We start from the raw sequence: 27,077 nt of genomic DNA on the forward strand, positions 1-27,077 counted from the left end.
TCTTCTTAACTTCTGCACAATTTGCTTTTCCACTCAATTTAGTATCATCAGCAAACTTAGATACACTACACTTGGTCCCCTCTTCCATATCGTTAATGTATATCATGAACAGTTCTGGGCCCAGCACCAGCCCCTGTGGAACACCGTTCACCACTGATTACCAACCAGAATAAAATCCATGTATCCCAGCTCTGGTTTCTATTGGTTAACCAAATCTCTATCCATGCTAATACGTCACCCCCAATTCTATGCATCCTTACCTTATGGAGAAGTCTTTTTATGCGCCTTCTGGAAATCCAAGTGTATATAACTCCATCCATTCCCCTCTATCCACTGTGCTTGCTATATCATCAAAGAACTGTGGTAAGTTTGTCAAACAGGGCTTGCCTTTGCTGAATCTATGCTGTGCTTGCCTGATGGATCCATTTTTTTTTCAGATACCTCGCTATTTCTTCTTTAATGATAACTTCAAGCATTTTCCCAACTATAGATGTTAAACTAACTGGTCTGTAGTTACCTGGCTCTTGCCTACATCCTTTTTTGAACAGTGGTGTGACATTCACCTTCTTCCAATCTGCTGGAACCTGCCCAGTGTCCAGAGAATTTTGCTAAATTATCACCAAAGCCTCTACTATAACTTCTGTCATTTCTTTCAGTACGCTGAGATGCATTCCATCAGGACCAGGGGACTTAATCTATCTTCAAGTTTGCTCAGCACTACCTCTTTAGTGATAGCTATTTTATCAGGGTCTTTGCCTCCCATTGCATCCATATCATCTCTCTTCGGCATGTTAGACATGTCCTCCACCATAAAAACTGACATAATATAGTCATTCAAAGGCTCAGCCACTTCCTCACTACCCAATATAAATTTCCCCTTATCCTCCTGCAAGGGACCTGTGTTCATTTTGGCCACCCTCTTCCGCTTTATATAATTATAAATACTTTTACTATCAGTTTTTATATTTTGTGCTAGTTTATTTTCAAATAAGGTACTTGACTATTAGGAGTGCAAGAGAATGCTTCAGAAGGAAGTCAGGAGGGCCAAAAGAAGACGAGGTTTCCCTAGCAGATAAGGTGAAGAAGAATCCTAAGGGCTTCTACAGATACATTAAGAACGAAAGGATAGGAAAGGACAAAACTGATCCTCTGGAAGATCTGAGTGGTAATTGTTGTATGGAGCCGAGACAGATGAGGGAGATTTTTAGATCTGTATTTGCTTGGGAGACAGACATAGTCTATAGATGTGAGGCAATACAGAGAAGGTGGTGTTTGTTGTCTTGAGGCAAATTAGGGTGGAGAAATTCCCCAGGGTGTGATAAGGTGTTCTCTCGGACCCTGTGGCAGGCTAGTACAGAAATTGCAGGGACCCTAGCAGAGATATTTAAAGCATCTTTAGCAACGGGGGAGGTGATAGAGGATTGGAGTATAGCTAATGTTCCATTGTTTGAGAAGGGCTGTAAGAATAAGCCAGAAAATGATGGGCTGGTGAACTTGACCTCAGTAATAGGAAAGTTATTGGAACCCGATATAAAGTATTTGGATAGAGGGACTGATTAGGAATAGTCAACATGGCTTTGTACGTGGTAAGCCATGTTAAACAAATCTTAGCTTTTTGAGGCAACTACTTGGAAAACAAGTCCTCTTGACAAAATCCCACATAGAAGTTTGGTCCAGAAGGCTTAGTCCATTGGCATTCAAAGTGAGGTAGTAAGTTGGATTAGACTTTGGCTTTGTGAGAGAAGCTACAGAGGGACGGTTGCCCCTCTGAGTAGAAGTCTGCGACTAGTGGTGTGTCACAGGGATTGGTGCTGGGTCCTTTGTTGTTTATCATCCAAATCATTGATACCTATTACAGCATGGTACACTTAATCAGCAAATTTGCAGATGACACCAAGATTGGGAATGGAGTGGACAGCGAGGAAGACTCTCAAAGTTTGCAGCGGGATCTGGACTAGCTGGAAATTAATGTAGAGAAATGTAAGGTGTGGCACTTTGGGAGGGTAGGCCTTGCATGGTGGGCAATAGGGTACAGGAGTGTGCTATCGAACAGAGGAATTTGGGAATACAGATCCATAAATCTTTGAAAGTAACATCACTCATGGATAGGATTGTAAAGAAAGCTTTTGGCACATTGGTCTTCATAAATCAATGTATTGAGTACAGGTAATGGGATGTTATGTTGAATTTGTATAAGGTGTTGGTGAGGCCTAATTTTATAGCACTGTGTGCAGTTTTGGTTACCTACTTACAGGATTTAAAGAATTCATCGAAAATATGCAAGGAAGTTGCCGGGATTTGATGTGAGTTATAGGTTAAGGTTGAATGGGCTAGGACTTTATCCCCTAGAACATAGAAGATTGAGGGGAGATTTGATAGAGATGTACATTGTTGGAGTGGTTCAGCTTTGACTCAACAGGCTTGGGTAAGCAGGTAGAGGTAAATAAGAAAGAATATTTCTGCTTTTTTCCCTTTTAGTACATGGCTAGGCTGCTGAGAATGGATCCAAGGTAGGGTATGTTCCTTGTGTGAAATGTGGGAAATACAGGAGACTGTAGAGTCTGCTTGATAACTACATCTGCATGAAGTACATCAAGCTGCAACTCCTTTGAAACCATGTTAAGGAACTGGAGCTGCAGCTCAATGTCCTTCAGCTCATACGGGAGAATGAGGAGGTGATAAATAGATGCTACAGGTGGAGTCACACCCAAGCTGGTGGAGGCAAGTACCTGGGTGACTGTCAGGATACAGAAAGGGAATAGGTAGAGAGAGGGAGTGCTGTACCCCACAGAACGGAGTTCTAATGAAGGGTCTTGGCCCGAAACATCTACTGTACTCTTTTCCGTAGATGCTGCCAGGCCTGCTGAGTTCCTCTAGCATTTTGTGTGTTGCCTGTATTTTCAGCACCTGCAGATCTTCTCTGGTGGTTCCCTAAAAGTTGACCTGCTGATTGAGTCAGTGATAAGGAAGGCAAATGCAATGTTAGCATTAATTTCCAGAATACAAAAACAAAGACGTAATACTGGGGCTTTATAAGGTATTGGTTAGACCGTACATGAGAATTTTGAACAGTTTTGGGCCCCTAATCTAAGAAAGGAAGTGTCAGCATTGGAGAGAGTCTGGGAATGAAAGGGTTAACATATGAGGAGCATTAGATGGCCCTGGGCCTGTACTCTGAAGTTTAAAAGAATCTCATTAAAACCTATTGGCTATTGAAAGGTCTGGATAGAATGAATGTGGAGAGGATGTTTCCTGTAATGGATGAGTCTGGGACCAGAGGGCACAGCCTCAGAATTGAGAGACGTCCATTTAGAACTGAGATGAGAAAAAATTTCTTTAGCCGGAGGGTGGTGCATCCGTGGAATTACTTGCCACAGATAGCTGTGCAGTGCAAATTGTTGGGTATGTTTAAGGCGAAGGTTAATAGGTTCTTGATTAATCAGGACATCAAAGGTTCTGGGAAGAAGGCAGAAGAACGGGGTTGAGAAGGATAATAAATCAGCCATGGAGCAGACTCGATGGGCCAAATGTCCTGGTTCTGCTCCTTGGTCTTATGGTCTAAATTATAAGGGGTATAGATGGGATAAATGGAAGCAGGTTTTTTCCACTGAGGTTGGGTGAGTCTAGAACTAGAAGTCGTGGGTTAAGTGTGAAACATGAGATATGTAAGGGGAAGATGAAGGGGAGCTTCACTCGGAGTGTGGCGCAAGCTGTCAGTGCAAGTGGTGGATGCAGGGTCAATCTCAACATTACAGAGAATTTCGGATAGGTACATGGATGAGAGGAATTTGCTGGGCTATGGTCCATGTGCTGGTCAATGGAACTAGGCAGATTAATGGTTTGACACATAATAGGTGGGCTAAAGGGCCTCTCTCTGTGCTGTAGTGTTCTATATTTAGCTTCTAAAGGGCTCAGTGGTATAGCCAATCCTGTATCCGTCTTCAGATCTACCTCAATGCAAATATACATTGTATTCTACTAAGTATATATTGGTAATCTAGCAATAGTTATCTTCAATTTTCTTGCATTTTCACAGTTGTGTTGTGGATAGAAAATGGAATATTCTCACTACAAAGAAATGCACATTTAATTTTGTACAATGCTGGTCAAATTTTATGTTTCTAACATCTGTCAGCATGGTTTTTGGAATGTTATGTCTTGTTTGTAGAGTTAACTAGTGATGAGAGTGAATGCTGCAAAGGTTCATTAGAGTAATTCTTGGTTCAGAGGGATCAGAATAGTTCGAACAGACTAGTTTCATCCAGAATTTAGAATGAGGGGTGAGTTCAGTGGAAAAGACAAACTTGTGATGTGACTGGAGAGAGCAGATGCAAGGATGATGCATCTTGTAGCTGCCTATAACCAGGATTTGCAATTTCCAAATAAAAGGCCAGCTGTTCAGGGCTGAAATGAGGAAGTAGTGAATCTCTACGTTTCTCTGCCCAAGCTATTGAACATATTTAAAGAGAAAGATGGACAGAATCTTGGATGTTAGTGGAGTTGAGGGACAGAGGTAATGTGAAACATATTATTGAATGAGAAGGCAGGAAGGCCTAAACAGCAGACTTATCACTTGACAGGTGATGCTGCAAGTGTCTTAAATTAGTAAAGCATGTAACACGTACAAATAAGCTGGATGAACTCAGCAGGTCGGGCAGCATCCGTTGAAAGGATCTGTCAGCCGGCTGACCGCTCCTTTCAACGGATGCTGCACGACCTGCTGAGTTCGTCCAGCTTATTTGTACGCGTTATTTGACCACAGCATCTGCAGTATACTTTGTGTTTTGTAAAACATGTAATGCTGCCATGTTGGAGCCTTCAAATATTCTGGGCAATTTATGATTTTTTTGAGTAATTTTGTACTTTTTTTTTGAGTATATCAATGAAGTTAACATCAGCTTGGTAACTAAATTTTGGTACTAAAATTATTCTTTTTATTTATAAAAGTCTACTTGGATTAAAACATGCATTGATTGATTTATAATATGTATACTGAAGTTTAAATTGTATGGGATTTTTTTTTTTAACAGCATTAATTGGCCAACAATGTATAAACAACTAGATAGATGGAAAATTTAGTCAATAAACCCTTTCAGGCTCCTATCAAAATATTTTCACAACTTGGGTTATTGATGTTGACTCAATTTTCTATATGTTCAGAAGCTTTGTAACTGAAGTTCTTGTTTTAATTGTTTTAACCAGAAAACCTTGCGAGCCATGTTAGTGTATACACCTTGTCATGCAGCGACGGAAAGGACACGACTTCAACGGCTTCTTAGGCCAGTGGTTGAAACTATATTAGTCAAATGTGCAGATGCTAACAGGTACCGTAATTTGGGAATTGCATATTTCACTATTTAGTAGTCAACACTACATTAACTTACATTTTTAATCAAGCAGTATTCTTGTATTTTCTGCATGGTGGGGGGAATATTCCAGTATTTCTGTTTTAATTCCTTAATTGGCATCATTTAATATCCTCTTTGCCATTCACTCTAAAATTGCCTTTATGATTCCTTTGCTCTGAATTTAGTTGATTCAGACCATCTTCTTGCTGCCTTTAAGTATTTCATTCAGATTTGGAAGTATTTGCAAGCCTAACTATAATGCCACAATTATATGAATGTTATTCTCTTTCCATTCCCCCACCTTCTGCTTTCCCAACTACAATTATTTTTCTGCGAAATTGTAGTGAAGTATACATTCATTAATTGTAAATCTGGATACTTTATAACAAGTTTGTCTGATATCTTGATGACATTTAAGTCATCTAATCCTTTGATCCTCGAACAAAAGTATTTTGATGCCAGGATACAGGTAAATGGAGACAATATCTTTATCTTTATAATCTGGTTGGTTAATTTGGTTTTGTACTTCAAAACAAGCAATATGTTGCTTCTGACACATGATATAACTGCAGTGTTTCTTGTTTCTAAACATTATGTTTAGAAAGCATATAATAAATAATTCTGGCAGTTATTCAATGACCGTTTATTTCAATAATCCAAGCTTACTTTTGTTTCTTTGAGCCTACATTTTATTCCAATAATTATATAAAGTTATAATTTAGGTTGGAAAAGCGGTAGGATGTGCAAAACTACATAATATTTTGCATTTTATTTATAGTCGTACAAGTCAACTTTCTGTATCCACACTGCTGGAATTGTGCAAAGGCCAGTCAGGGGAGCTTGCTGTGGGCAGGGAAATACTTAAATCAGGCAAGAAATATTTGCTATTACAACTATTTTATATAATGAGTATTGTGCACAGATGTGTCTTTATTTTTCCCTTTTAATTCTACATTGCTAAAAGAAGGATGTCTGTTAATCACTTGTTCAAAGCTAAGCCACACAGATGTGAAAGTTACTGTGGAATGACTGAATTTGTATTGAAATTAAGAATGGATGTTCTTGAACATAGTATTTCATGTGTATGGTTGTACATCTACTGAAACTGATTTGCATTGAATATAACATTGGTAACAAAATGAAAACCATATCTTGACCATATTTACAATTGTTTAGTCTTCATCATGTGCTGGTTTCCATCTTAGAATATTAAAACAAACCAGGAGGAAATTGCTGATGTCTTACAATTTTACGCCAAATTTTCGAGAGAGAATTGTACTATTTAATTTGGAAATATAAAACTGCTAGAAACAACAGACTACCGTTTATCATAAGTTCTTTTAAAAAGCTATCTATGGTGAAATGGAATTTGAGCTGTGCGGGTGGTTGGGGTGGGGGATGCGGTGTTGCCATTGCATGTTTTTAACCTTCATCTAGTTGTAAGCAAAAATAAAAACTCTCTGGCAAACTGATTTTGAAAATTAATTCCTAATGGTAACATGTGTTATTTCTTCTTGCATAGGGTCCATTGGAGTTGGAGGTGTTGACTATGTCTTAAACTGTATCTTGGGCACCTCAACAGAGTCCACAAATTGGCAGGCTTTGCTTGGTCGCCTGTGTCTTATTGATAGACTGTTACTGGAATTTCCTGCAGAATTCTATCCCCACATTGTTTCTGGTGGTGAAGGTCCGATTGCTCAAACAGAACTTGTGCTGGAAAGGTAATGGTCAGCTCTTTCAAATTCCTTTCATAACCTCGTGGCAGCGGAGTACACCCCATACTTTATATTTGAGGTGATAGATATTAAGAGTAAATGCTACCAAAGAAAAGTGCATAGGCTATAGCTGGTCTAGTAGTTCTCACTTTTTAATTATAAAATCTATGTAGATTGGGGTAACTATTTTTGTTTATTGTAAAATTTATAAACATTGATTTATGTAAATTGTCAAAATTGATCAACTTTGAAGTGAGGTTTTGTGTAAAGAGCCAGAAAACTAATGGATTCATGCATTTGAGCAAGGCACTAGTTTCTGCTGCTAAATGACACAAAGGGGAGGCTTAAGTGCTTTAATTAGGCTTGTCAGCATATAGAGTAGAGTAAGGAATTGCAAACTTATGCCTTTTGTAGTCCTTTTTTCTGACCATTGATAGCCCTTGTGTAGTGTCTTACAAATGTTCTCTAGGTGTCGTCATAAACACGAGATTCTGCAGATGTTGGAAATCCAAAGCAACGTAGACAAAATGCTGGAGGAACTCACAGGTCAGGCAGCATCTATAGAAATGAATAAATAGTCAATGTTTTGGGCTGAGACCCTTCTTCAGAATGGAAAGGAAGGGGGAAGATGCCAGAATATGAAGTGGAGAGGTGGGGAATGGACAGGAAGGAGTACAGGCTTAGGAAGTGATTAGTGAACCCAGGTGCGTCGGAGGAGGAATGAAATAAAAATGGTAAAGGGCTGGACAAGAAGAAACCTGATAGGAGAGGAGAGTGGACCTTGGGAGAAAAGGAAGCAGCAGTGGCACCGGGGGAGTTGATAAGCAGGTGGGGAGACAAAAAGAGGTAGGAGGGGGATCCAAATGAGGAAATGAGCAAGAGGGAAGGTTGAATGGGGAAAATTACCAGAAGCTGGAGAACATGCCATCAGGTTGGAGGCTCCTTGATGGAATATAAGGTGGTGCTCCTCTAACCTGAGAGTGGCCTCTGTGGCAGAAGAGGAGGCCGTGGACCTACATGTCAGAATGGGAATGGGGATTGGAATTTAAATGGTTGGCCATTGGGGAAAGCCCTGCATTTTGGGATGGAGCAAAGGTGCTTGACAACCTTGTGCCCTTCCTTTCTGGCATGTTTCACTCCTCTCCTATCAGGTTGCTTCTTCTCCTGCTCTTTACCTTTTTACCGCCTACCTTCTTGCAGCTTCTTAATTCAACCCCTCCCCACCCTCCTGACTTCACTTATCACCTCTTTCCCCTTCCCCACCATCTTATTCTGGCATCTTCCCCTTTCCTTTCCAATTCTGAAGAAGGGTCTTGACCTGAAATGTTCAAGGTTCAAAGGTTGATTTATTATCAAAGTGTACAACTCTGAAATTCTTCTTCTCCGGATAGCCACAAAACCAAGAAAGAAACTAACGGCAGCACGATCATCAACCCTCAAATCCTCCTTCCCACACAAAAAATGAGCAAGAACAGAACAGGCTCATCGACCCCCATAATACCCCCTCCCGGCACACAAAAGAACAAGGAAGATTGGGTGAAAAACATGGAATACATATACAAAAAACTAAGACGGTGGTGGTCTGTTGTCCAAGTCCATATCCAAAATGCAGAAAACCTGGGTAATATTCTCCAGTCACAGTGGTAGGTCTGTCCCTCTGCAGCAGCAGAGCAATCCCACCAGTGATCAAAATGCAGCCTCCCCTCTCCAGTAGGAGGGTGATTTCCCCCCAGTGATCAAAATGCAGTCTGGGTTGACTGTTTATTAATTTCCATAGATGCTCCCTGAGTTGCTGAGTTCCTCCAGCACTTTGTTTTGCTCTGGATGTCATCAGTGATGCAATGTCGAGTGATAGATTAAGAATGGCAAGGATCACAGGTTCTTACCATTCAGATCCAGCAGGGTGAGTGAAGAATAGAAATACAATAGTGTAGTGATGGGGTTATGTTGACAAGGAGATGGGCAGGGCAATGTTTATAGTGGAGCACTGAGTGAAGAAGTTGAGTTAATGTGAGCAGGCAATACTGAATGCACTGTTTAAATGATCAGTATGGATGGCATGCAAAACAAAGTTTTCCCTCTGTACCTGGTTAAATGCCATAATAATAGACCAATTTAATGGTCTATTAGAGACCATTAATGGGAAGAGATTTCATTTTTTTATATATATATATATATATATAATGTTAATGGGCTAAGTTCCATGGAATCAATTTGTGTACTCATGCAAATAAACTTCATGGAAAGTTTAGCTGTGAAAATAAGTTCCAAGCGGGTTCTTTTATGAACTAGATAGAGAAGTGATAATGAATAGCTAAACTCTGGAGTGTTCAAAAATCCCTATCCAGGTTCAATGTTATAGTTCCATCCAGCAGCAATTATGGTACAAAATACTATCAAAGTTGTCTGGTAAAATTAGAAAGTTGAAAATGAGTGAAGTTTTTCCTTTTTTAAAAATAAAAAATTACTTTGAGGGGATGTCTACTGATGCAGTAGAGTGAATGTTAACTTTTTTTCTTGGTAAGACGTAAGCACCCCCAAATTAATTTTGCTATTAAATGGCAGTGCACCATATGAAGATTATAGAGAACAAGAACAGTCAAATCTTTGAGTTGTTTTGTTATCTATTATAGTAACCTGTAGTTTCCTTAGCTACTGATGGTGTATTCTGGGTGGCTCCAATGGATGAATACTTTGTATGAAAATCCACTGGTCCATGACTCCAACTCTGCATTTGTTCTTATTAAGTAGGTTTTTAAAAAAACTTGCTGCATTTTGTTCTGTTTTATTTTTCAGATACAAGAAGCTACTGTCACTTTTGAACTTCGCACTGCAGTCGATTGACAATTCCCATTCAATGGTTGGGAAGATGTCTCGGAGAGTCTTTCTCAGTGCTGCACGAATGGTTGCAAGGGTGCCTCACATTTTTCTGAAACTGATACACATGCTGAGTGTTACCAGCTCAACTCATTATACGCGTATGAGGCGGCGCTTGATGGCTATTGCGGAGGAGATGGACATTCTTGATGCCATTCAATTAGGTATAGAGGACCTACAAACTGTGGAAGGAAGACACGATGACTTTGTAGAACCCTCAGCTCCACATAACTCACCAAATACTACAGAAAATAATTCCCCAATCAACACAGTGCAGTTATCTGGAAGAGTAATGAAAAATATGTTGAGTCCTGATCATGACGTTAAATCTGGTGTTAAACCAGATGAAATGGGAGAGATGACAGGAAATACTTCAACAGTAAGACTTCCATTGAATTCGGTGTCCTGTGAACAACCAAAGACAGCCATTCAAGCATGTTCCAGGCCACTGAGTCAATGTATTAATTCATCAATGACTCCATTACATCATTCCCAATCATCCTTCCCATCTTTGCCTTCTCCTTCATTGTCAAATCCTTCAGTTGGACAACAAGCTATTGAAAGTTCCAAATTAAGACCTCAGGGTTTTGTTCCTAGCAAACTTGCGTCGTCTTCCCCAAAAGCACAGCGTAAATTTTTACTTCCAATTCAGAACAATTGTTCTAAGGATATTACTGGAGCTAAAGAGACTGAAAAGCTTTCTCCAGTTTTTACCCAGGCACAGCCCCCTGCATCCAGTCAGATTCATAGACCAAAACCATCTCGGCCGTGCCAGAACGAAGCAGGAAAATTGCCATCTGACTTGAGTAAAAGCAGTATGATGCTTGAACTAAAAGATCTGACACTGAGTGACCACTCTGGCAGCAATCCAGTTATTCCCAGTGATGAAACTGTTTTCACTCCTGTGGAGGATAATTTTCGCCTTGATGCTTCAGCAGAGCTAAACTCCAGTATGGAAGATTTGCTTGAGGCTTCGATGCCTGCCTGTGATAGTACTGTTACATTTAAATCTGAAGTTGCAGTGCTCTCTCCTGAGAAGGCAGAGACTGACTGTACCTACAATGATGATGTTAACCAGAATCAAAAATGCAAAGAAAAGATGGAAGCAGAGGAGGAGGCGGCATTAGCTGTTGCCTTGGCTATGTCAGCATCCCAGGATGCCCTTCCCACCATTCCTCAGCTGCAAGTTCAGAATGGAGAGGATGTTATTCTCATTCAGTTAGATGTAAGTGTTTTTCATGTTTAACCTTTCTCCTTTAAAACGTTCTGGTATTCCTATCACTTGTTTTCTGGAGAAGTTTACAAGCAGATTTTTCAAACCATTTTCATTCTAGATTTGGAATATTTTCAGTGTACAAAATAAGTGGCCAATAATTAAAATTCCTTTGAACGATCTTTCTTTTGACATGGCAAAATGATTAACTCATGACTTAACTGCATTCCTCCATGAGATGCTGGGAAGGTGAGGAGCCAAAGAGGCTTCAGATGAGATACTGCTAATTGCTGACCTAATTTGCAATCTAAACATAGAAGTGGCATTAGATTAATACATGGGGGGGGGGGGGGGAATTCTTTCTTCTTTTAACTGCCACCACCTCTCCCTCTTTTTTCCAATTTTCTTCCCACCTGGTCATTCTCTTTTATTCCCATAGAAAAATGCTTACTGATATTATCGGAGTAACAGGTACTGTAGGTAATTCAGATGAATTATTCTTGAATGTATACACTGATAATACATGGTGGAATTCTGTCAAGTCTCAGGCCAATGTATTTATGTAACATTTGTACTAAATCCAACTGCTAAACTGTTCTCAGTTGTTGGAAATCCTAACATCCAAAACAAAAACAAAAAGCCAGTTAATGTGATATTTGTAATTTTGGAATCTAAATTGTAATTTACAATTAAATATATTTCATTTTTAAGTATTTTATCTTTTAATTGTTCAACCTGTAGACACCAGAAACCTTACCTGGTCATACCAAAGCAAAACTTGCTTACAGAGAAGGTGTAGAATGGTTCAAAGGTCAACAGATTGGACTAGGGGCCTTTTCTTCGTGTTATCAGGCACAAGATGTGGGAACAGGGACATTAATGGCTGTGAAACAGGTAATTTTCAGATATTCCTTATTCTGGTATTCAATTGCTAGTAGGAAGATGTGATGCATTTAAAATTTGCTCCAATTCAAGCAGTACTTTAATACTCAAAATTTGGCAGTTACTTGAATTTTTTATGTCATGTCTTTTATTTCTTCTTGTAGCTTAATGTAATGTAAAATATTGCTTACCTTAAGGGCACTATATTAAAGCAATTTATAAAAAAAACAGTACTTCCATCTCCATAAAAAGATTAATTTATATTGCAACTCACTATTTTCTACAGATATTCTTTTCAAATTTTGTAATACGGTGAACGCAAAGTTCTCCCTGAAAGCATCTGGGGACTGGTGTTTAGACTTATCCAAACCCCATAACATCTCATGGCATCAGATCATGATAAGAAAACCTAATTATCACATACTGTCTTACCTCAACAGATGAATCGGTGTTCTTCCATACTGGATGCCGAATATTCAATTGCGGTAACACTGAACCCTGAAGGATCTCAGTTGCAAACTAGTACTGTGACCAGTAGTGTCTGAACCAACTAGGGATTAATCTACTTGACTGGGTGCTCTCTAAAGTGTAGCTGTCGAGGATAGCATTCGAAGAAATCACCTTTTCATGATTCTTGTGGGACAAGGTTTCACCTTCACACCAAGGATACCCTTGATTGTAGTAGTGTGGGGCACTACAGTCATGTTTAATAAAATCAATTATGGATAGAATTTATTTCAAAGTTGGTCGTCCTTAAAGTATAATGGATCTTAGCAGCAACAGAAGTACACACAGTCAGACCCGCATGATTCGTTCTGTTGGCTCTCATTCTATCAATACTAGTTAGCTGAGAAGGTCTATTAATGTAGAAGGGCATTCCAGGCATACCAAAACATTAAGGTGCCAACCTAGTGAGCTGCAAATTCAGGATTACGTGTGCTAGACAGAAACATGGTATGCAATAGACGGAATGAAGTGATCTCAGCAGTTGATTAGATTGAAGCAATGCAGTGGACCACATCTAGTCTGAATGGTTGTAAGCACCAGGAATAAGAGGCTTCAAGAATGCCTCCATTCTCAGATTTAGTAGTTCCCAGCAAGCAAGCTCTGAAGATAAAACTGGAGCATTCACATCATAATAGAAGCCATTCTTCAACAATACAATTTATCCCATCATCAATGACCAACCTTCCATCATAAGTTTAGGACAACATTAGGACATGGGCTGATAAGTGACAATTATGCCACAGTATAATAGACCATAGTAGCTACAAGAAAAGGTCAGAGGTTGGCTATCTTGTGGTGAATTTGCTGCCCTAAAGCCTTTTCAGCATCCTGAAAATACACCGAAGAGTTATGGAATACTTGCCTCATTTGGACAAATGCAGCTTTTGTCTCTCAGAAGTTCGATGCCACACAGGACAAAGTGACCCACTAGATGATACACCATCAACCAGTCTGAATATTAATTTCTTCCTCTATGATAAAATGTTGTACACTCCATTGCACTTGTTTGTCTAGACTTCTGCAAGAGCACCTTTCATATTCAATGTCATTACCACCAAGGTAGCAGGTGCATGGGAACACCAGCTCGGGATAGTGGGCTATTTAAAAGTTCCCCACAAAGTTGCGCACTACTCTGATTTTGAAGTATATAGCTGGTCATCGCTGAGTCTAATTCCTGGGACTCTGCAGTCAACAGCATTTGGAGACACCAGAGGATTACAGTGGTTCAAGATGGTGGTTTACTGCTGTTTTCTAAAGGGCAAATAGAGAAGTTAGATTATGCTGACTTTGCCAGAGATGCCCAAACTCTAATAAAAAGACTAAACTGAAAAGTGGATGGCACATTTTGATAACACAAGGACAGGAATAGTGGTTGAAAAGCTGTCTTAAAAAAAATTTGGTTTTAAAAAAAAAAATGAATTTGCATTCATCTGGTGGTTTTCATTTTGATCTGCTGTCCTTTGTAATGTTGGAGTATGAAACTTAATTTTGTTAATTCAGAGTACGTAATATCTTTTCTAACTTTGCTAAACAGGTGACTTATGTCAGGAACACATCTACTGAACAAGAAGAAGTGGTACAGACTCTAAGGGAAGAAATCCGTATGATGGGACACCTTAACCATCCTAATATTATTCGGATGTTAGGTGCCACTTGTGAGAAGAGTAATTATAATCTGTTTGTTGAATGGATGGCAGGTAAGAATGAATATTTCTTTTAAAGCCTCCCAAATTCTCAATATTCTGAAGTAAAGTCATGTTTTCAACTGGCTTACTTTTTGCTGACATAGGAACGTTGTCATTATTCAGTTTATTTTGATACCCTTCTGTTGATTAGCATTGGAGACATTCTATCAAATATCCATGAAGTTAATAATTTAAAAAAAAACTGGAAATATGAAATAAAAGTAAAAAAGTGTCTGGAAAATGCTGATGTTGGAGGCAGAGAGGTGTTTAAGAAGCTCTTAGGCACTTAAATATGCAGAGAATGGAGGGATATGGAAGATGTGTGGACAGAAGGGATGAAGTACCATTAGCTCACTTAGTTTAATACAAGATCATTGGCCAAAGGCCCTGTTTCTTCTAATGCTAGAAACATAATTCAGGCAGCATCTGTGGAGAGTCAGCATTTCAGCTTGAAGACTATTTGTCAGGACGTTAGGCTACATCTAAAGCCTTTGTTGTCCTACAACAAGCAACTAAGAGAAACACTTAAAATGGAGTTTAAAAGAATAATGATGAAGAATAACCCTGACTTGATTGCATCATAGCCTGACGTGGAGACACCAATGCCCAAAATATTACACAATGCATTGAGCTAGAAGGTCAAATAATAATACAGAATAAAGTGTAAAAGCTGTGGAAAAATTGCAGTACAGGTGAACAATAAAGTACAAAATCATAACAGTGCGATAGAAACTGTACTTGAACTCAGTGGTACACATTTTCAGGCTTTTGTATCTTTTCTCCAATGGGAGAGAAAGAGAAATCCATAGTGTGTGGGGTCAGTATGCTGGCTGATTTATTGAGGCTGTGAAAAGTATAGAAAGAGTTCATAGAGGGGAGGCTGAACTCACGGAGGGGAGGCTACTTTCTATGATGGGCTGAGTTTTGTTCACAACTCTTCAGCTTCTTGAAGTGACTTGCAGAGCAGTTGCTATACCAAGCCATTGTGCATCCAGGCAGAATGCTCTTTGGTGTATCAATTTTAAAAATTGATGAGAGCCAATGGAGACGTGCAGAATTTCATTAGCTTCCTTAGGATGTAGAAATGTTAATAAGATTTCTTGACTGTGATATCACTGTGTTGGACCAAGATGGGCTAGTGATGTCAACACCTAAGAACCTGAAGCTCTTGACCTCATTGCCGTTGATGTAGATAGGAGCAGATGCACTGTTCCCCTTTCTGAAGGCAATAACCAGCTCATCTGCCCATCAGTCTGCCTGTTCTCCATCTCCCTCTGGTGCTCCCCTCCCACTTTCTTTCTCCCTAGGCCTCCCGTCCCATGATCCTTTCCCTTCTCTAGCTCTGTATCCCTTTTGCCAATCACCTGTCTGGCTCTCAGCTTCACCCCACCCCCTCTGGTCTTCTCCTATGATTTTGCATTTTCCCCTCCCCCTCCTACTTTCAAATCTCTTACTATCTTACCTTTCAGTTAGTCCTGACGAAGGGTCTCAGTCTGAAACGTCGACAACGCTTCTCCCTATAGATGCTGCCTGGCCTGCTGCATTCCACCAGCATTTTGAGTGTGTTGCAATAACCAGCTCTTTTGTTTTATTGACATTGAGGGAGAAGTTGTTGTCATGGTCCCATGTCACTATGCCCTTCCTGTACTCTGACCTGTCATTATTACAGTCATTACAGTGCGGGAATTTGAGTAGAAGGCTTAGGATGTAACCTTGTGAAGTGCCAGTATTTAAAATTAAATTAAATTTGCATCTTATTTGTTGGAAGTAATGCTTTGAATTTAACAGTGAATGATTTTGGATACTTCAGCTCATGAATGTTACATTTTACCCTCTGACAAAGTTATATCTGTAAAGTTCCTTTCATGATCTCAGGATATCCCCTAGTAGTGAATAAAGTAATTATTTGAAGTGTTGTCACTCTATAAGAAACACAGCAAGCAGATAAGTGTTGCATTACATAAGCAAAATCAAAAATTGCCATTTGACAAACTGAGAATATGATGAGCTTTAGAATCTTCTCACATGGCAATTTTATCTCTTAGGTGGATCTGTTTCTCATTTGCTGAACAAGTACGGTGCTTTTAAGGAACAAGTTATTATTAATTACAATGAGCAGCTGTTAAGAGGTTTGGCTTATCTTCACGAGAACCAGATCATCCACCGGGACATCAAAGGTAAGAATGCCTTGATCCTTGGCCAAGTACAATGGGTTCAAAAGAAAAATATATGTAACAAGAGCAGGTCTTGTTCTAAGCAGCCATGCTTTGAGGTGTTGTCAGAGCAGAGCACAATCTTGTTCTGACCTTTTGATTTAGAACCTTTGAGCCATATCCAATAACATGTTTACTCCTTTTAAAAATGCATGCCTGTCAGTATTTATAGATACTGAGGTTTCTTTGGAATGTACAGTACTGTGCAAAAGTGTTAACTACATGTACACAGCTAGGCTGCTTGTGACTTTTAACAGTACTGTATATTATGTCCTTCCACTTAATACTACTGAGCTAAATCAAAGCTAAGTACTCTTATTTTTGTTACCCAGCCACCTTCCTATTTTAACCAGTATACAGTACTGTGCAAAAATCTTAGGCAATTTGTATCATAGTACTATATATTAGATATTTATAAGGATATTTGGGATTGTGACTCGGAAATAACATGTTCCCCCGCTGATTACTGTACTAACTCAGCGTGTGGTTTCCTAGGTGCCAATTTGTTAATTGACAGCACAGGACAGCGACTAAGAATAGCAGACTTCGGAGCTGCAGCCAGGCTGGCATCAAAGGGCACTGGTGCAGGTGAATTTCAGGGACAGCTGTTGGGAACCATTGCGTTCATGGCACCTGAGGTGAGATGAACTGTAAATTTCATTTGCTATTTGTATTCATGTAGTACTTCAGTTGCAGTTTCTCTGTAGTCACTGGTATTTGAATAATCCATTAAGAAATATTGGGGGTGCACCTAGACATTCTTAGTCATTTGTGTTCATTTGAGAAAACAATGCGAAAAGTTGTGTTGCAAATTCTTTTAGCTTGTTTACATTTTCCAGCCTGTTATCCATTTTTTTCAGACTAGGTGCCAATGTTCAGAACCACTGTGTGGTCTAAAGAAAATGTATTTGTGAATACGTTTGGGGAAATCTGGAATGTATCCATCCTCATTTGCAGAACAACTGTATTGCTTGAACAAATGGACACTTTTTTTGGAGGTCACCAGGAGACGCTCATGGAGTGAGCACTATTCTAGATTTGCTCCATAACCTTTACTTTTTAACCTATGATCACCCTTATTTAACTTATTTTTACCTACACCAGAAGATTCTTGTTACTTTCTTGGACTTTAAGAGTGTACTGTGAATTTTGAGGAAATGAGTACAGAAATGGCTTTAAGATCTAAAGGGCGAGACCCTGGGAAAGATTCTAACGGCAATGGAAAGAAAAAAAAAGAGACTGATCCTAAATGCACTGAATTGACTTATGATACATTATTGGAGCTCTTAAATGAAAAATTTGAAGAACAACGACAAACTTTCAAAGAAGATTTAAAGGCTTTCCAGGATTCTCTGGATAAGATTGGTCATAAAATTAAACAGCATCAAACTTTAATCGCAACTCTGCAAGAGGACGCTCGGAAGCGAGACTTGAAAATCGAGAATCTGGAGCAGAAATTATCTTTGGCGATTAAACAGTTGGAAATACTTAAAGCCAAGACTGTCGATTTTGAAAATCGATCTAGAAGACAGAACTTACGCATACTTGGTCTCCCGGAAGGTATCGAACAAGGAGACCCCTCGAAGTATGTCACTCAACTTTTAAAGGATGCGTTCCCTTCTGTTTTCCCAGATAGTCCTCCGTTACTTGATCGTGCCCATAGAATTATGCGCCGATCACCAAGTTCTTCATCTAAACCACCTGTTGTAATTGTTCGATTTCACTATGTGCATGTTAAAGAGCACCTTATTTGTTTGGCTCGTCGTTTAGGGATGGTTAAATTGTGAGAATTCCAATTCCGGCTTGTGGAGGATTTTAGCCCAGAAGTGATGAAGGCGCGGCTCGCTTTTAAACCTTTGATGTCTGAATGTTACGAGAAAAACCTAAAACCAGCGCTTCTATACCCTGCAAAACTTAGAATCTCGCTTTGGAATGCACCACGACGTGTTTTTCTCTCCACATCTGATGCTCAAAGCTTTCTGGATGAGAATTATCCTACTGCTTCGGTTTCTCGTCTCTAATAAATGTATGGTTTTGATCATTACAAGATAATTTTTGTTTCCAAAACCAGATTTTGTTTCTGGTTATTGGTGTAGGTTTATTTTACGTTTTATATTCCTATTAAAGCTTTTCTTTATCAACGTACTAATTTTTTAAATTTACTTACTTTAACCATTGTATTTTATTTTTTGGTCATTATTATTAATTCTCTGAAGGTGAATTTTTTTAACGTTTTGATATATATCTTTTCATTTTTTGTGTAACTAAGATGGCGGTTTCTTTTTTAAAATACTTCTTGCTTTTTTGGATTTCGCCATTTTTTTTGTCGTCGTCTTCCTATAATGCCTTTCTTATCACATCCTAATTTTTATTAGTTCGGGTTTTAACCCAATTTATAAGTTACCAGTGTTCATAATGGAATTTTCCAAAATTATCATCTGAAGAACTTATAATATTAGAAACTCCTATTACAGATGCAGAAATTAAAGGTGTTATTTCCTCTATGAATTCCGGGAAAGCACCACATCCAGATGGGTATACAGTGGAATTTTAAAAAAATTTTTTCCTCTACTCTTTCTCCTTGGTTATGCAGGGTTTTTGAAGAAGCAATTAGACTAGGTAAACTACCACAATCTTTTTATAGAGCTTCCATTTCTTTAATATTGAAAAAAGATAAAGACCCTACTGACTGTGCATCCTATAGACCAATATCTCTATTGAATGTAGATTCCAAGATCTTTTCCAAGTTATTGGTGACCAGGCTGGAGAAGGTATTACCTCAAATTATCTCGGAGGATCAAACTGGTTTTATTAAAAATCGTTATTCTTTTTTCAATATTAGGAGATTATTGAATATTATTTCTACTCCTTCACACAGTACCTCAGAATGTGTCATTTCATGAGGAGAAAGCATTCGATAGAGTTGAAAGGCCATATTTATTTACTGTGCTTGATAAGTTTAATTTTAGTCCCACATTTATATCCTGGATTAAATTGATATATCATACTCCAGTAGCCTCGGTTTTTACTAATAATCAAAGATCTCCCTTTTTTCGTTTATTTCAGGGTACCGGGCAAGGCTGTCCTCTTAGTCCATTATTATTTGATATTGCTCTGGAACCTTAAGAGTGAATATATATATCTATATCTATATCTAAATAATCAAAACTGGAAAAACAAATAGGATTGGAACGGGGTTGAATTACATCATGTGAAAATATTGAATAAATGGCCTCCAAGTCTTTTCAAGTTTAATAGAAGGGTCATATATAACACTTCTAATTTTTTCCAAATTTAGACACAACATAGTTTGAGAAAACCAATGAAATATGGTAGGGGGATTAATTTCTTTACAATTCAACAAAATAGATCTAGCCATTAATATAAGGAATGCAATCATCCGACAAGCAGAAGAAGATAAATGAATTGACTATCATTGGTAAACCAAAGATTACAGTAATAGGACTTAAAATGTCCTTAAAATGAACTTTGTTTTATTTTCCACAGGCGCTGCCTAACTTTTCGCTACTTCCAGGATTTTCTATATTTCAGATTTCCAGCATTGGCATTTTTTTGTATAAGATATTCTTAGTTCAGTGGAGAATGTTGCATGCTTCACGAAAGATGTATTGCTTACCAAATTGCTTTATTGGAAGTATTTAAAGTAAATCACATGCTGTATTAATCCTAATCCATTGTCTCTTTAGGTGTTAAGGGGTCAGCAATATGGCAGAAGCTGCGACGTTTGGAGCGTTGGTTGCGTTATAATAGAGATGGCTTGTGCTAAACCGCCTTGGAATGCAGAGAAGCACTCTAATCATCTTGCTCTTATATTTAAGGTAGAGAAAATTATAGAAGTTATCCAGGTTAAATTTTGAAAAGCTGCATGCATATTAATTGCAGTGAAGTATGATGTATTGAGCAGTAATCCCTTTTAAAGTATTACAAGTTCAGTGATGCCAAGCATTAGGAAACTATTCCCAATACTCAGTGGGAACTTGAGGAGCGTATGTGTTGAGAAATTGCACGTAGTTGTGAGAACAGTATGGCAGTGCTAGTGGGAGATTTCAATTTTCCTGTTAAATGCTGGGCCGCTCAGAGTACAGAGGATTGGATGGTGCTGAATTTGTGAGGAACATATTTGGAAAGGAGCAGTACTGGACCACCTTGGGGAATGAGGGGGCCATGTAACTCAAGTGGTACCTGGGGAGCACTTTGGGTCCAGTCACCACAAGTCCCTGGATTAAAGTCCTGAAATGGAGCAGGGCCAACTTCGAAGGCTTTAGGCAAGGTCTAACTGAGGTTGACTGGGTGAATGTTTAAAGGCAATGGAAAATTAGGTGAGTGAATAGTTTTTAAAATTATCATGTCAAGAGCCCAGGGGCTGGGCTTCCCCTTAATGGTCACATGAGGAAATCTGCAGATGCTGTAAATTCAGGCAACAGGCACAAAATGCTGGTGGAACAGAGCAAGCCAGGCAACATCTATGGGGAGAAGCACTGTCGACGATTCGGGTCGAGACCCTTCATCAGGACAGTCCTAACGAAGGGACTCAGCCTGAAATGTCGACAGTGCTTCTCCCTATAGATGCTGCCTGGTCTGCTGTGTTCCATCAGCATTTTGTGTGTGTTGCTTCCCCTTAATGGTGAAGGGTTGAGGTACCAAATTTAGAAAACTCTGCTCTGGTAAGGAAAAAGAAAGATATTTACATTAAAAAAAAGTTTAAACCAGGTATAATAGGGAAATCGGGAGGGCAAAAAGAGCGTATGAGATGGAATTTTCAGACAGGGTTAAAGATAATCCCTCACTTTTTTTTGCTGTGTTTCAGCACTTTTTAAAAATATACTTACATATGCCGCAAAACAAAACATTTCACGATATATGCCAGTGATAAACCTAATTCTGATTCAGATTCCCAACAGGTTATTCAGTTATAATAACAGAAGGAGGGCTCTGGGGGAGACTAGGACCTCTTAAAAATCACTGTGGGAGATGTTTGAGATTATAATGACTATTTCTCCTCTGTGTATACTAAGGAGAATATCATGGATGCCAGAGAAATGAGGTAATGAGTAGCAAGGTCTTGGATCTTATGAATATTATGGAAGGGGATGCCTGCAACCTTGAAGCACAATAAACTGGGCAAATTGCCAACACCTCACCAAATGCACCCCTGGACCTCGTGGAAAGCCAGGGAAAAAATATCATGCTGGGCCTCGTAGAGATATTTGCTTCATCATTAGCTAATGGCAAATTTCAGAACACTGGTACAATTAAGTTTTTCAGGAAGGGCAGTGAGGATGAGACAGGGAGCTACAGGAAGGTGAGCCTGACTTCAGTTGATTGAAAGGACTGGAAGGAATTCTGAGGGACAAGATCTACCATCACTTGGATAGTTACAGCTTGATCAGGAATATTCGGCATGGTTTTATGTGTGGGAGGGCAGGTCTGACAAATCATCTGGAATTCTTCAGAGGTAACTAAAGGGATAGATGAAAATAATGCAGTGGGTGGTGATGTGTCAATAGGCCTTTGACAAGGACCTGCATAGCAAGCTGATCTGGTAAGTTAGACTGCATGGGATTTAAGGGGAGCCAATGATGCAGCTTCAGACTGGTTCAGTGATAGGAAGCAGAGGGTGATGGTTGAAGATCAGTTCTCCGGATGGAGGCCTGTGACTAGTGGGATGCTCCAGTGGTCAGTGTTATTATTATTCATGTGAGTAATTTGGGTATGAATGTTCATGGCAAAATTAGCAAGGTTGTTGATACTAAATCAGGGTGTTTTGTTGATAATGAAGCAGGTTACAGTCAATTTCAAAGAGATCTTGATCGATTAAGGAGAAGGGCTGAGGAATGGCAAATGGATTTCAGCTGGGGTGAACTGAGCTGCTGCATTTTGCCAGTCAAGCTGGGTAGAACATGTTCAAAGAATGGCAGAATACTGACAAGTGTTAAAATTAAGAGGCACTTGGATGGCTACATTGAGTGGAGGGTTATGGCAGGAGGATGCTGTGTTCTGCATGAACTAGTTGGGCCAAAGGGCCTGCTTTCATAGTGTATTTACTCTGAGTATATTTTAATCATGACCGAAGGGAGGAAATGGTCAGAGCATTGAATAAAACCAAACTAGCATTTGGTCTATCATACCAATTAAGGATATTGCATTACAATTTAAAATTTTATAAGCCACATTTGCACAAGGATTGTTATTTTCAAATTTGACTATTAATGCATACCAGGAATTGTGTGTAAATGTTGCATTTTGTCTTCAATTCAACAGATTGCCAGTGCAACGAGTGCCCCGACAATTCCAAATCATTTATCCCCAGCATTGCGAGATGTGGCTCTTCGGTGCTTGGAGCTTCAACCCCAGGATAGACCTCCATCACGGGAGCTGCTCAAACACCCAGTATTCCGAACATGGTGAAGAATACTATGGGGGGGGGGGGGGGGGGGAGAGAAAAAAAAGCTGTGCAAGAGAAAACTACTGAAACAAAGAAAATGCCCAAGTGTTGTCCTGCAGTATGTTGTAGAGCTATATAAGCAGATGAACTGGCCTCAAGTTTGAAGTTAAAGCAGCAAAGCCAAACGGAGCCTGTCTCAGGAAATGACTACCGTGCAAGGAGTTATACTTCTAAATAGTATGCAGATGTCTTGTTCTTGCTTGTAAAAGTTGTGCCTTTTTATTGATTAGACTTGTCCTTGTTGGCCAGAAATGGTTTTTGGATCTGCTGTAGGGCAGTTGAGAGAAATTCTTCATTGGAGTACTTCTTCAGCCAATACTAGCAGCTGAGGGGCTCCTATGAGTTTTTGCTGTTTTTAAGCTGCCATTGGTTATCTTCTGAAGTAACATGTCAACAATACCAGACTCTCCCCTTATTAAGCTTATGTACAGAAGTTCTGGTAAAGGATTTATTTCTGGGTTTAATGCTGAGATATCTGGGGGTAGAGTTTCCACTTTGAGCGCAATCAGCTTATTCAAATGCAAATTGCACATAGAATTGCACTGAGTTTGAAATTGGATGCTATTTGCTTGGGTTTCAGATCAATGAAAGTAAAGTCCCATCATCAACCAGCACAATCTGTATCATTGTAAACAGTGACTTTTTTTTTAAATTTTGTGTATAAAAGATGTGTTTAAATGTGGTAACATGATACAGTTTTCATTCAGATGAAAATAGTTTGTTTTAAAGTATTTTAATGTATCCCACCCCCATTTATGAGTAGCCCAGGTTTAAATCACTGAAGATGGCTTTGATAATTTAATTGTTAAATATTAAAAATCAGTTTAATGTTTAGTTTTAAAAATGTCTATTATTGCCATCGTGCCTTAATTGTAAGTGCTTTCTCGAAGCATCACAAACACTTGCCATATTAATAAAGTCTCTGGTTTTGTGGGTGGAATCAGATTTGGAATGCTATTCGAAGAAACTAGCAGAAAGGATTGCAATTTTAACCAGACTTGAAATTTCTCAGTCTTTTATTCTTTTGTGGTCGTCTTCAGTACATTTAAACTAGGAAAAACGTGCGCTGCCTAGGGGAAATTCTACCCTTTATTACCTTCAGCAATCCATTTAAGTACTTGATTATAGGTTTTCAATGTGAAGACAGTGAAGTTAGAAAATCATTTCAGCTGATTGGCCAATTTACTAGGAAGGTGCCTACTGTATCTTTGTCCAGTTTTAATGGACAAGTTGTTTTACTAGTATTTGAAATAATTCTGGTAATTACTTAGGGATTAATTTGTTTAATATTCAGGGAAGGGTAATTTTTGAAAAACAAACTATTTGTAAAAAAAAATTTCGCCATAATTCAGCTATTGAGTTACAAAAAATATTGAAAATGAATCTTGTAAAATGCTAAACAAGTTGCTTTTGGAATTCCATTGTCAAATAATCAGTGTCCCTTATAAAATTTGTACAGTATTATGTACTGTTTAAACCTGAGCTCAGTTCCTGTTGATAAATATTGAGAATCTACTGCAGTTTCACTTGTGCTACTTTCTATTCAACTTCAATATGTAAATATTTAAATCAGTTGAACTTCAGTTTTGTTAACTGCTGTATGATTCTGGGAGGTTTGCGAAAAGTCTTACTACTTTACGCTTCAGAACAAAAAAAGACAAAAAAATTATTTGATCCTTGGTCTGCAGATTTCTTTCATTCAGAGGCTTTCATTCATTGTTATCATATTTAATATTCAACTTGATTTTTCCCCTTTGTAATATCTTAATATTTAAATTTTAGTGCAAACTGATGTGCCCTTCCCTACAGAATAATCATTTTAAATGTTAGCCCTTCATTCAGTGATCTATTGCAGGATAGAGGTGATTTAATGCTAAGAAACTTTAGTTGATTAAGAAGCATGTTGAAAAATTACATGCAACACCTTTAAGTTTTTAAGTGTGTGAATGTTTTCATCGCCTCTTTTTCCGTAAACTATAGAGAAATGTAAGTTTGAATTAGCTGCATCACTTTATTGAGATCACCTGAATTGTCGACTGCTCTTTTTTTAAGATGTTTGGAAAAGAAAATGCATATTGCTGTATGTAAAGTAGCACTATTGGATTGAAAACAATTGAAAATATCATATTTTGCATCAATCAGTATTTTAAAATAAAAATTAATTCTGATTGACATGATCAAATTTTAGGTATGTATTTAGGCTGAAAAAAATGGCATTTTACGTGGACATTTTATAGTGAATCTAAATATTTTGTTAATGTTTCAAGAAGTGGTTGGCTTATAAAAGCTTGCATCCTAAAGATGTTGTCATTTGGGTATTTTAACTCTTCCAGCAATAAGTTTTGACTGTCTTTACAAATTTTTAATTATTGTTACCACTGTAACTGTGGCAAGTTTGGTAAATAAAAATGTTTGTGTCAAATTAATATACAAGGGTTAGGGGAAAAAACATAAGATTTTAAGTGTCAATGATGTGAGGGATTTTTGTCCCTATTTTCAATTATTTTTTAAAAGTCCACTTATAATGTGAAGCCCTGAAAATACTAATTTTTTATAAAGATTGTGTTAATATTATGTTACATTCCTTATTGGTTAGAAAGGTGCTTTTATTGCTTGAAGAGTTAAAAGGAGTACAGAGGTATTTGTAAGCACACTGGATACTACTGGCTCCTTATGGTATTGACAACTTTGAATTGTATTGTGGTCCTTTCAAGTCAATAAGTTTTAAGTGTTTCCTCGTGAGCTTTAAAAGATGCACACTTGCCATTTTATACTGGAGATGTTTTTGTCATATTTTCACTTTCTGACAAAGGCATTAAACTGATGAACCTCAGCTAATCAGTATTACTTCATAGATCTCAGCATCTGGATTGTTTTTAAAAAGTTGATGCTTTTTATTTTCAAGATGTGTTTTAATTGAGATTGTTTGCATTGCCCTCAGCTTGCTGGTAAATTGTGATGTATTTTGTGTAATTTTCTTTTATTTTATGCACATGTGATGTAATATTCTTTCTTTGGATCAGAGCTGGATTGAAAATGTTATGTGTAATTATTTGTGCTGTTCTTATTGTTATTTGGTACTTCTTAAATTGTAAATAACGTCTACTGCTGTTTTATTCCAGTTTCTACTACCTCAGGTGTCCTATAGTTCTTCTACCAAAGTACACTTTCACAATGAAACTATATTTGCTATGTGACTGTAATTTCTAAAATTTCCAGGTCTTAAGGGCTGACTTTTATTAGCACCTTGCTGTGCAAGCAAAATTTTAAAAAATCTCTAGGGTTGAAAAAATTTGGTTAAATGTATCCTTTGTAATTTTAAATATATCAAATATTTTAATTATTGAAATTTTTACCCCATTTTGAAACATTTTATAGCATAATTTGGACCTATTTTGTTGTTATTTTGTCTTTCTAGTAAATAAAAGTTTTTTTGGAAAAACGTTCTCTCCTTGCTTTTAGTCCCTCACATTTTTAATTATGGAGAATCTTGTTTAAAGTCAGAGGATTAATCGGTGAACTGCAGACAGATGTAAGCATTTGTTTTTGAGTGTCAACATCAGGGATTCAAGTGCCAAAACAGTGATTTTAGCAAAAAAAAAACATAACCTTGCTGATCCAGAACAGCACTTGAGGCTATGCTGCCTTTTGAATGAGGCATTGACCAAAGCCCTCATCTCGTGCTCATTCATACAGACACATTTCATCTCACTAGTTTGTGACCTGGTCAGTATTTATTCTGGCTGTAATATGTTGGAGGAGACTGATCATTTGTGCGTTGTTACTTATTGGCTGAGTGAATAACGGTAACTTCCTACACCTACATGGACCAAGTCTCAAAGTACCCTTTATGCAATATGATTACTGATTGCCATGGTGTATCCCAACAATTATTAATTTTGCACTGATCAAATTATTTTATGAATACATTCATTCTCTACATTTGTAGAATTACATGAGGGTAGTTCTGATTTTTACTCCAAGTAATTAAAAACAAAAATATTACAATCATATTTCTCAAAACTTGTAACATTTACTTTTATATTAAGCTAAACTTTTTAAATCATATATTTAACCCCGTGGCTACAATGTAGCTTCATTAATTTGGCTTTAAGTATTATCACATTTTTTTGTCTACACTGTATTTTCAGTCATTATTTCTCTCCATCAG

General features: G+C 38.1%; 1 protein-coding gene across 1 annotated transcript in view; it reads left to right on the top strand.

Annotated features, from left to right (window-relative positions):
- map3k1 (mitogen-activated protein kinase kinase kinase 1, E3 ubiquitin protein ligase) overlaps window positions 1-26,348 on the top strand; it is an 82,207-nt gene extending 55,859 nt beyond the window's left edge. Inside the window, exons 11-20 of the mRNA XM_073064459.1 lie at window positions 5,203-5,324; window positions 6,127-6,218; window positions 6,871-7,069; window positions 9,860-11,165; window positions 11,895-12,047; window positions 14,077-14,239; window positions 16,273-16,404; window positions 16,936-17,078; window positions 20,148-20,279; window positions 22,723-26,348. Coding sequence (XP_072920560.1) covers window positions 5,203-5,324; window positions 6,127-6,218; window positions 6,871-7,069; window positions 9,860-11,165; window positions 11,895-12,047; window positions 14,077-14,239; window positions 16,273-16,404; window positions 16,936-17,078; window positions 20,148-20,279; window positions 22,723-22,869 — 2,589 coding nt within the window. The 3' untranslated portion in view covers window positions 22,870-26,348. The remainder of the gene's footprint in view (window positions 1-5,202; window positions 5,325-6,126; window positions 6,219-6,870; window positions 7,070-9,859; window positions 11,166-11,894; window positions 12,048-14,076; window positions 14,240-16,272; window positions 16,405-16,935; window positions 17,079-20,147; window positions 20,280-22,722) is intronic.
- The last annotated feature ends 729 nt before the right edge of the window (window positions 26,349-27,077 follow it).

This window comes from Hemitrygon akajei, chromosome 13, assembly GCF_048418815.1.
Source record: "Hemitrygon akajei chromosome 13, sHemAka1.3, whole genome shotgun sequence".
In the NCBI taxonomy this organism is placed as follows: Eukaryota; Metazoa; Chordata; class Chondrichthyes; order Myliobatiformes; family Dasyatidae; genus Hemitrygon; species Hemitrygon akajei.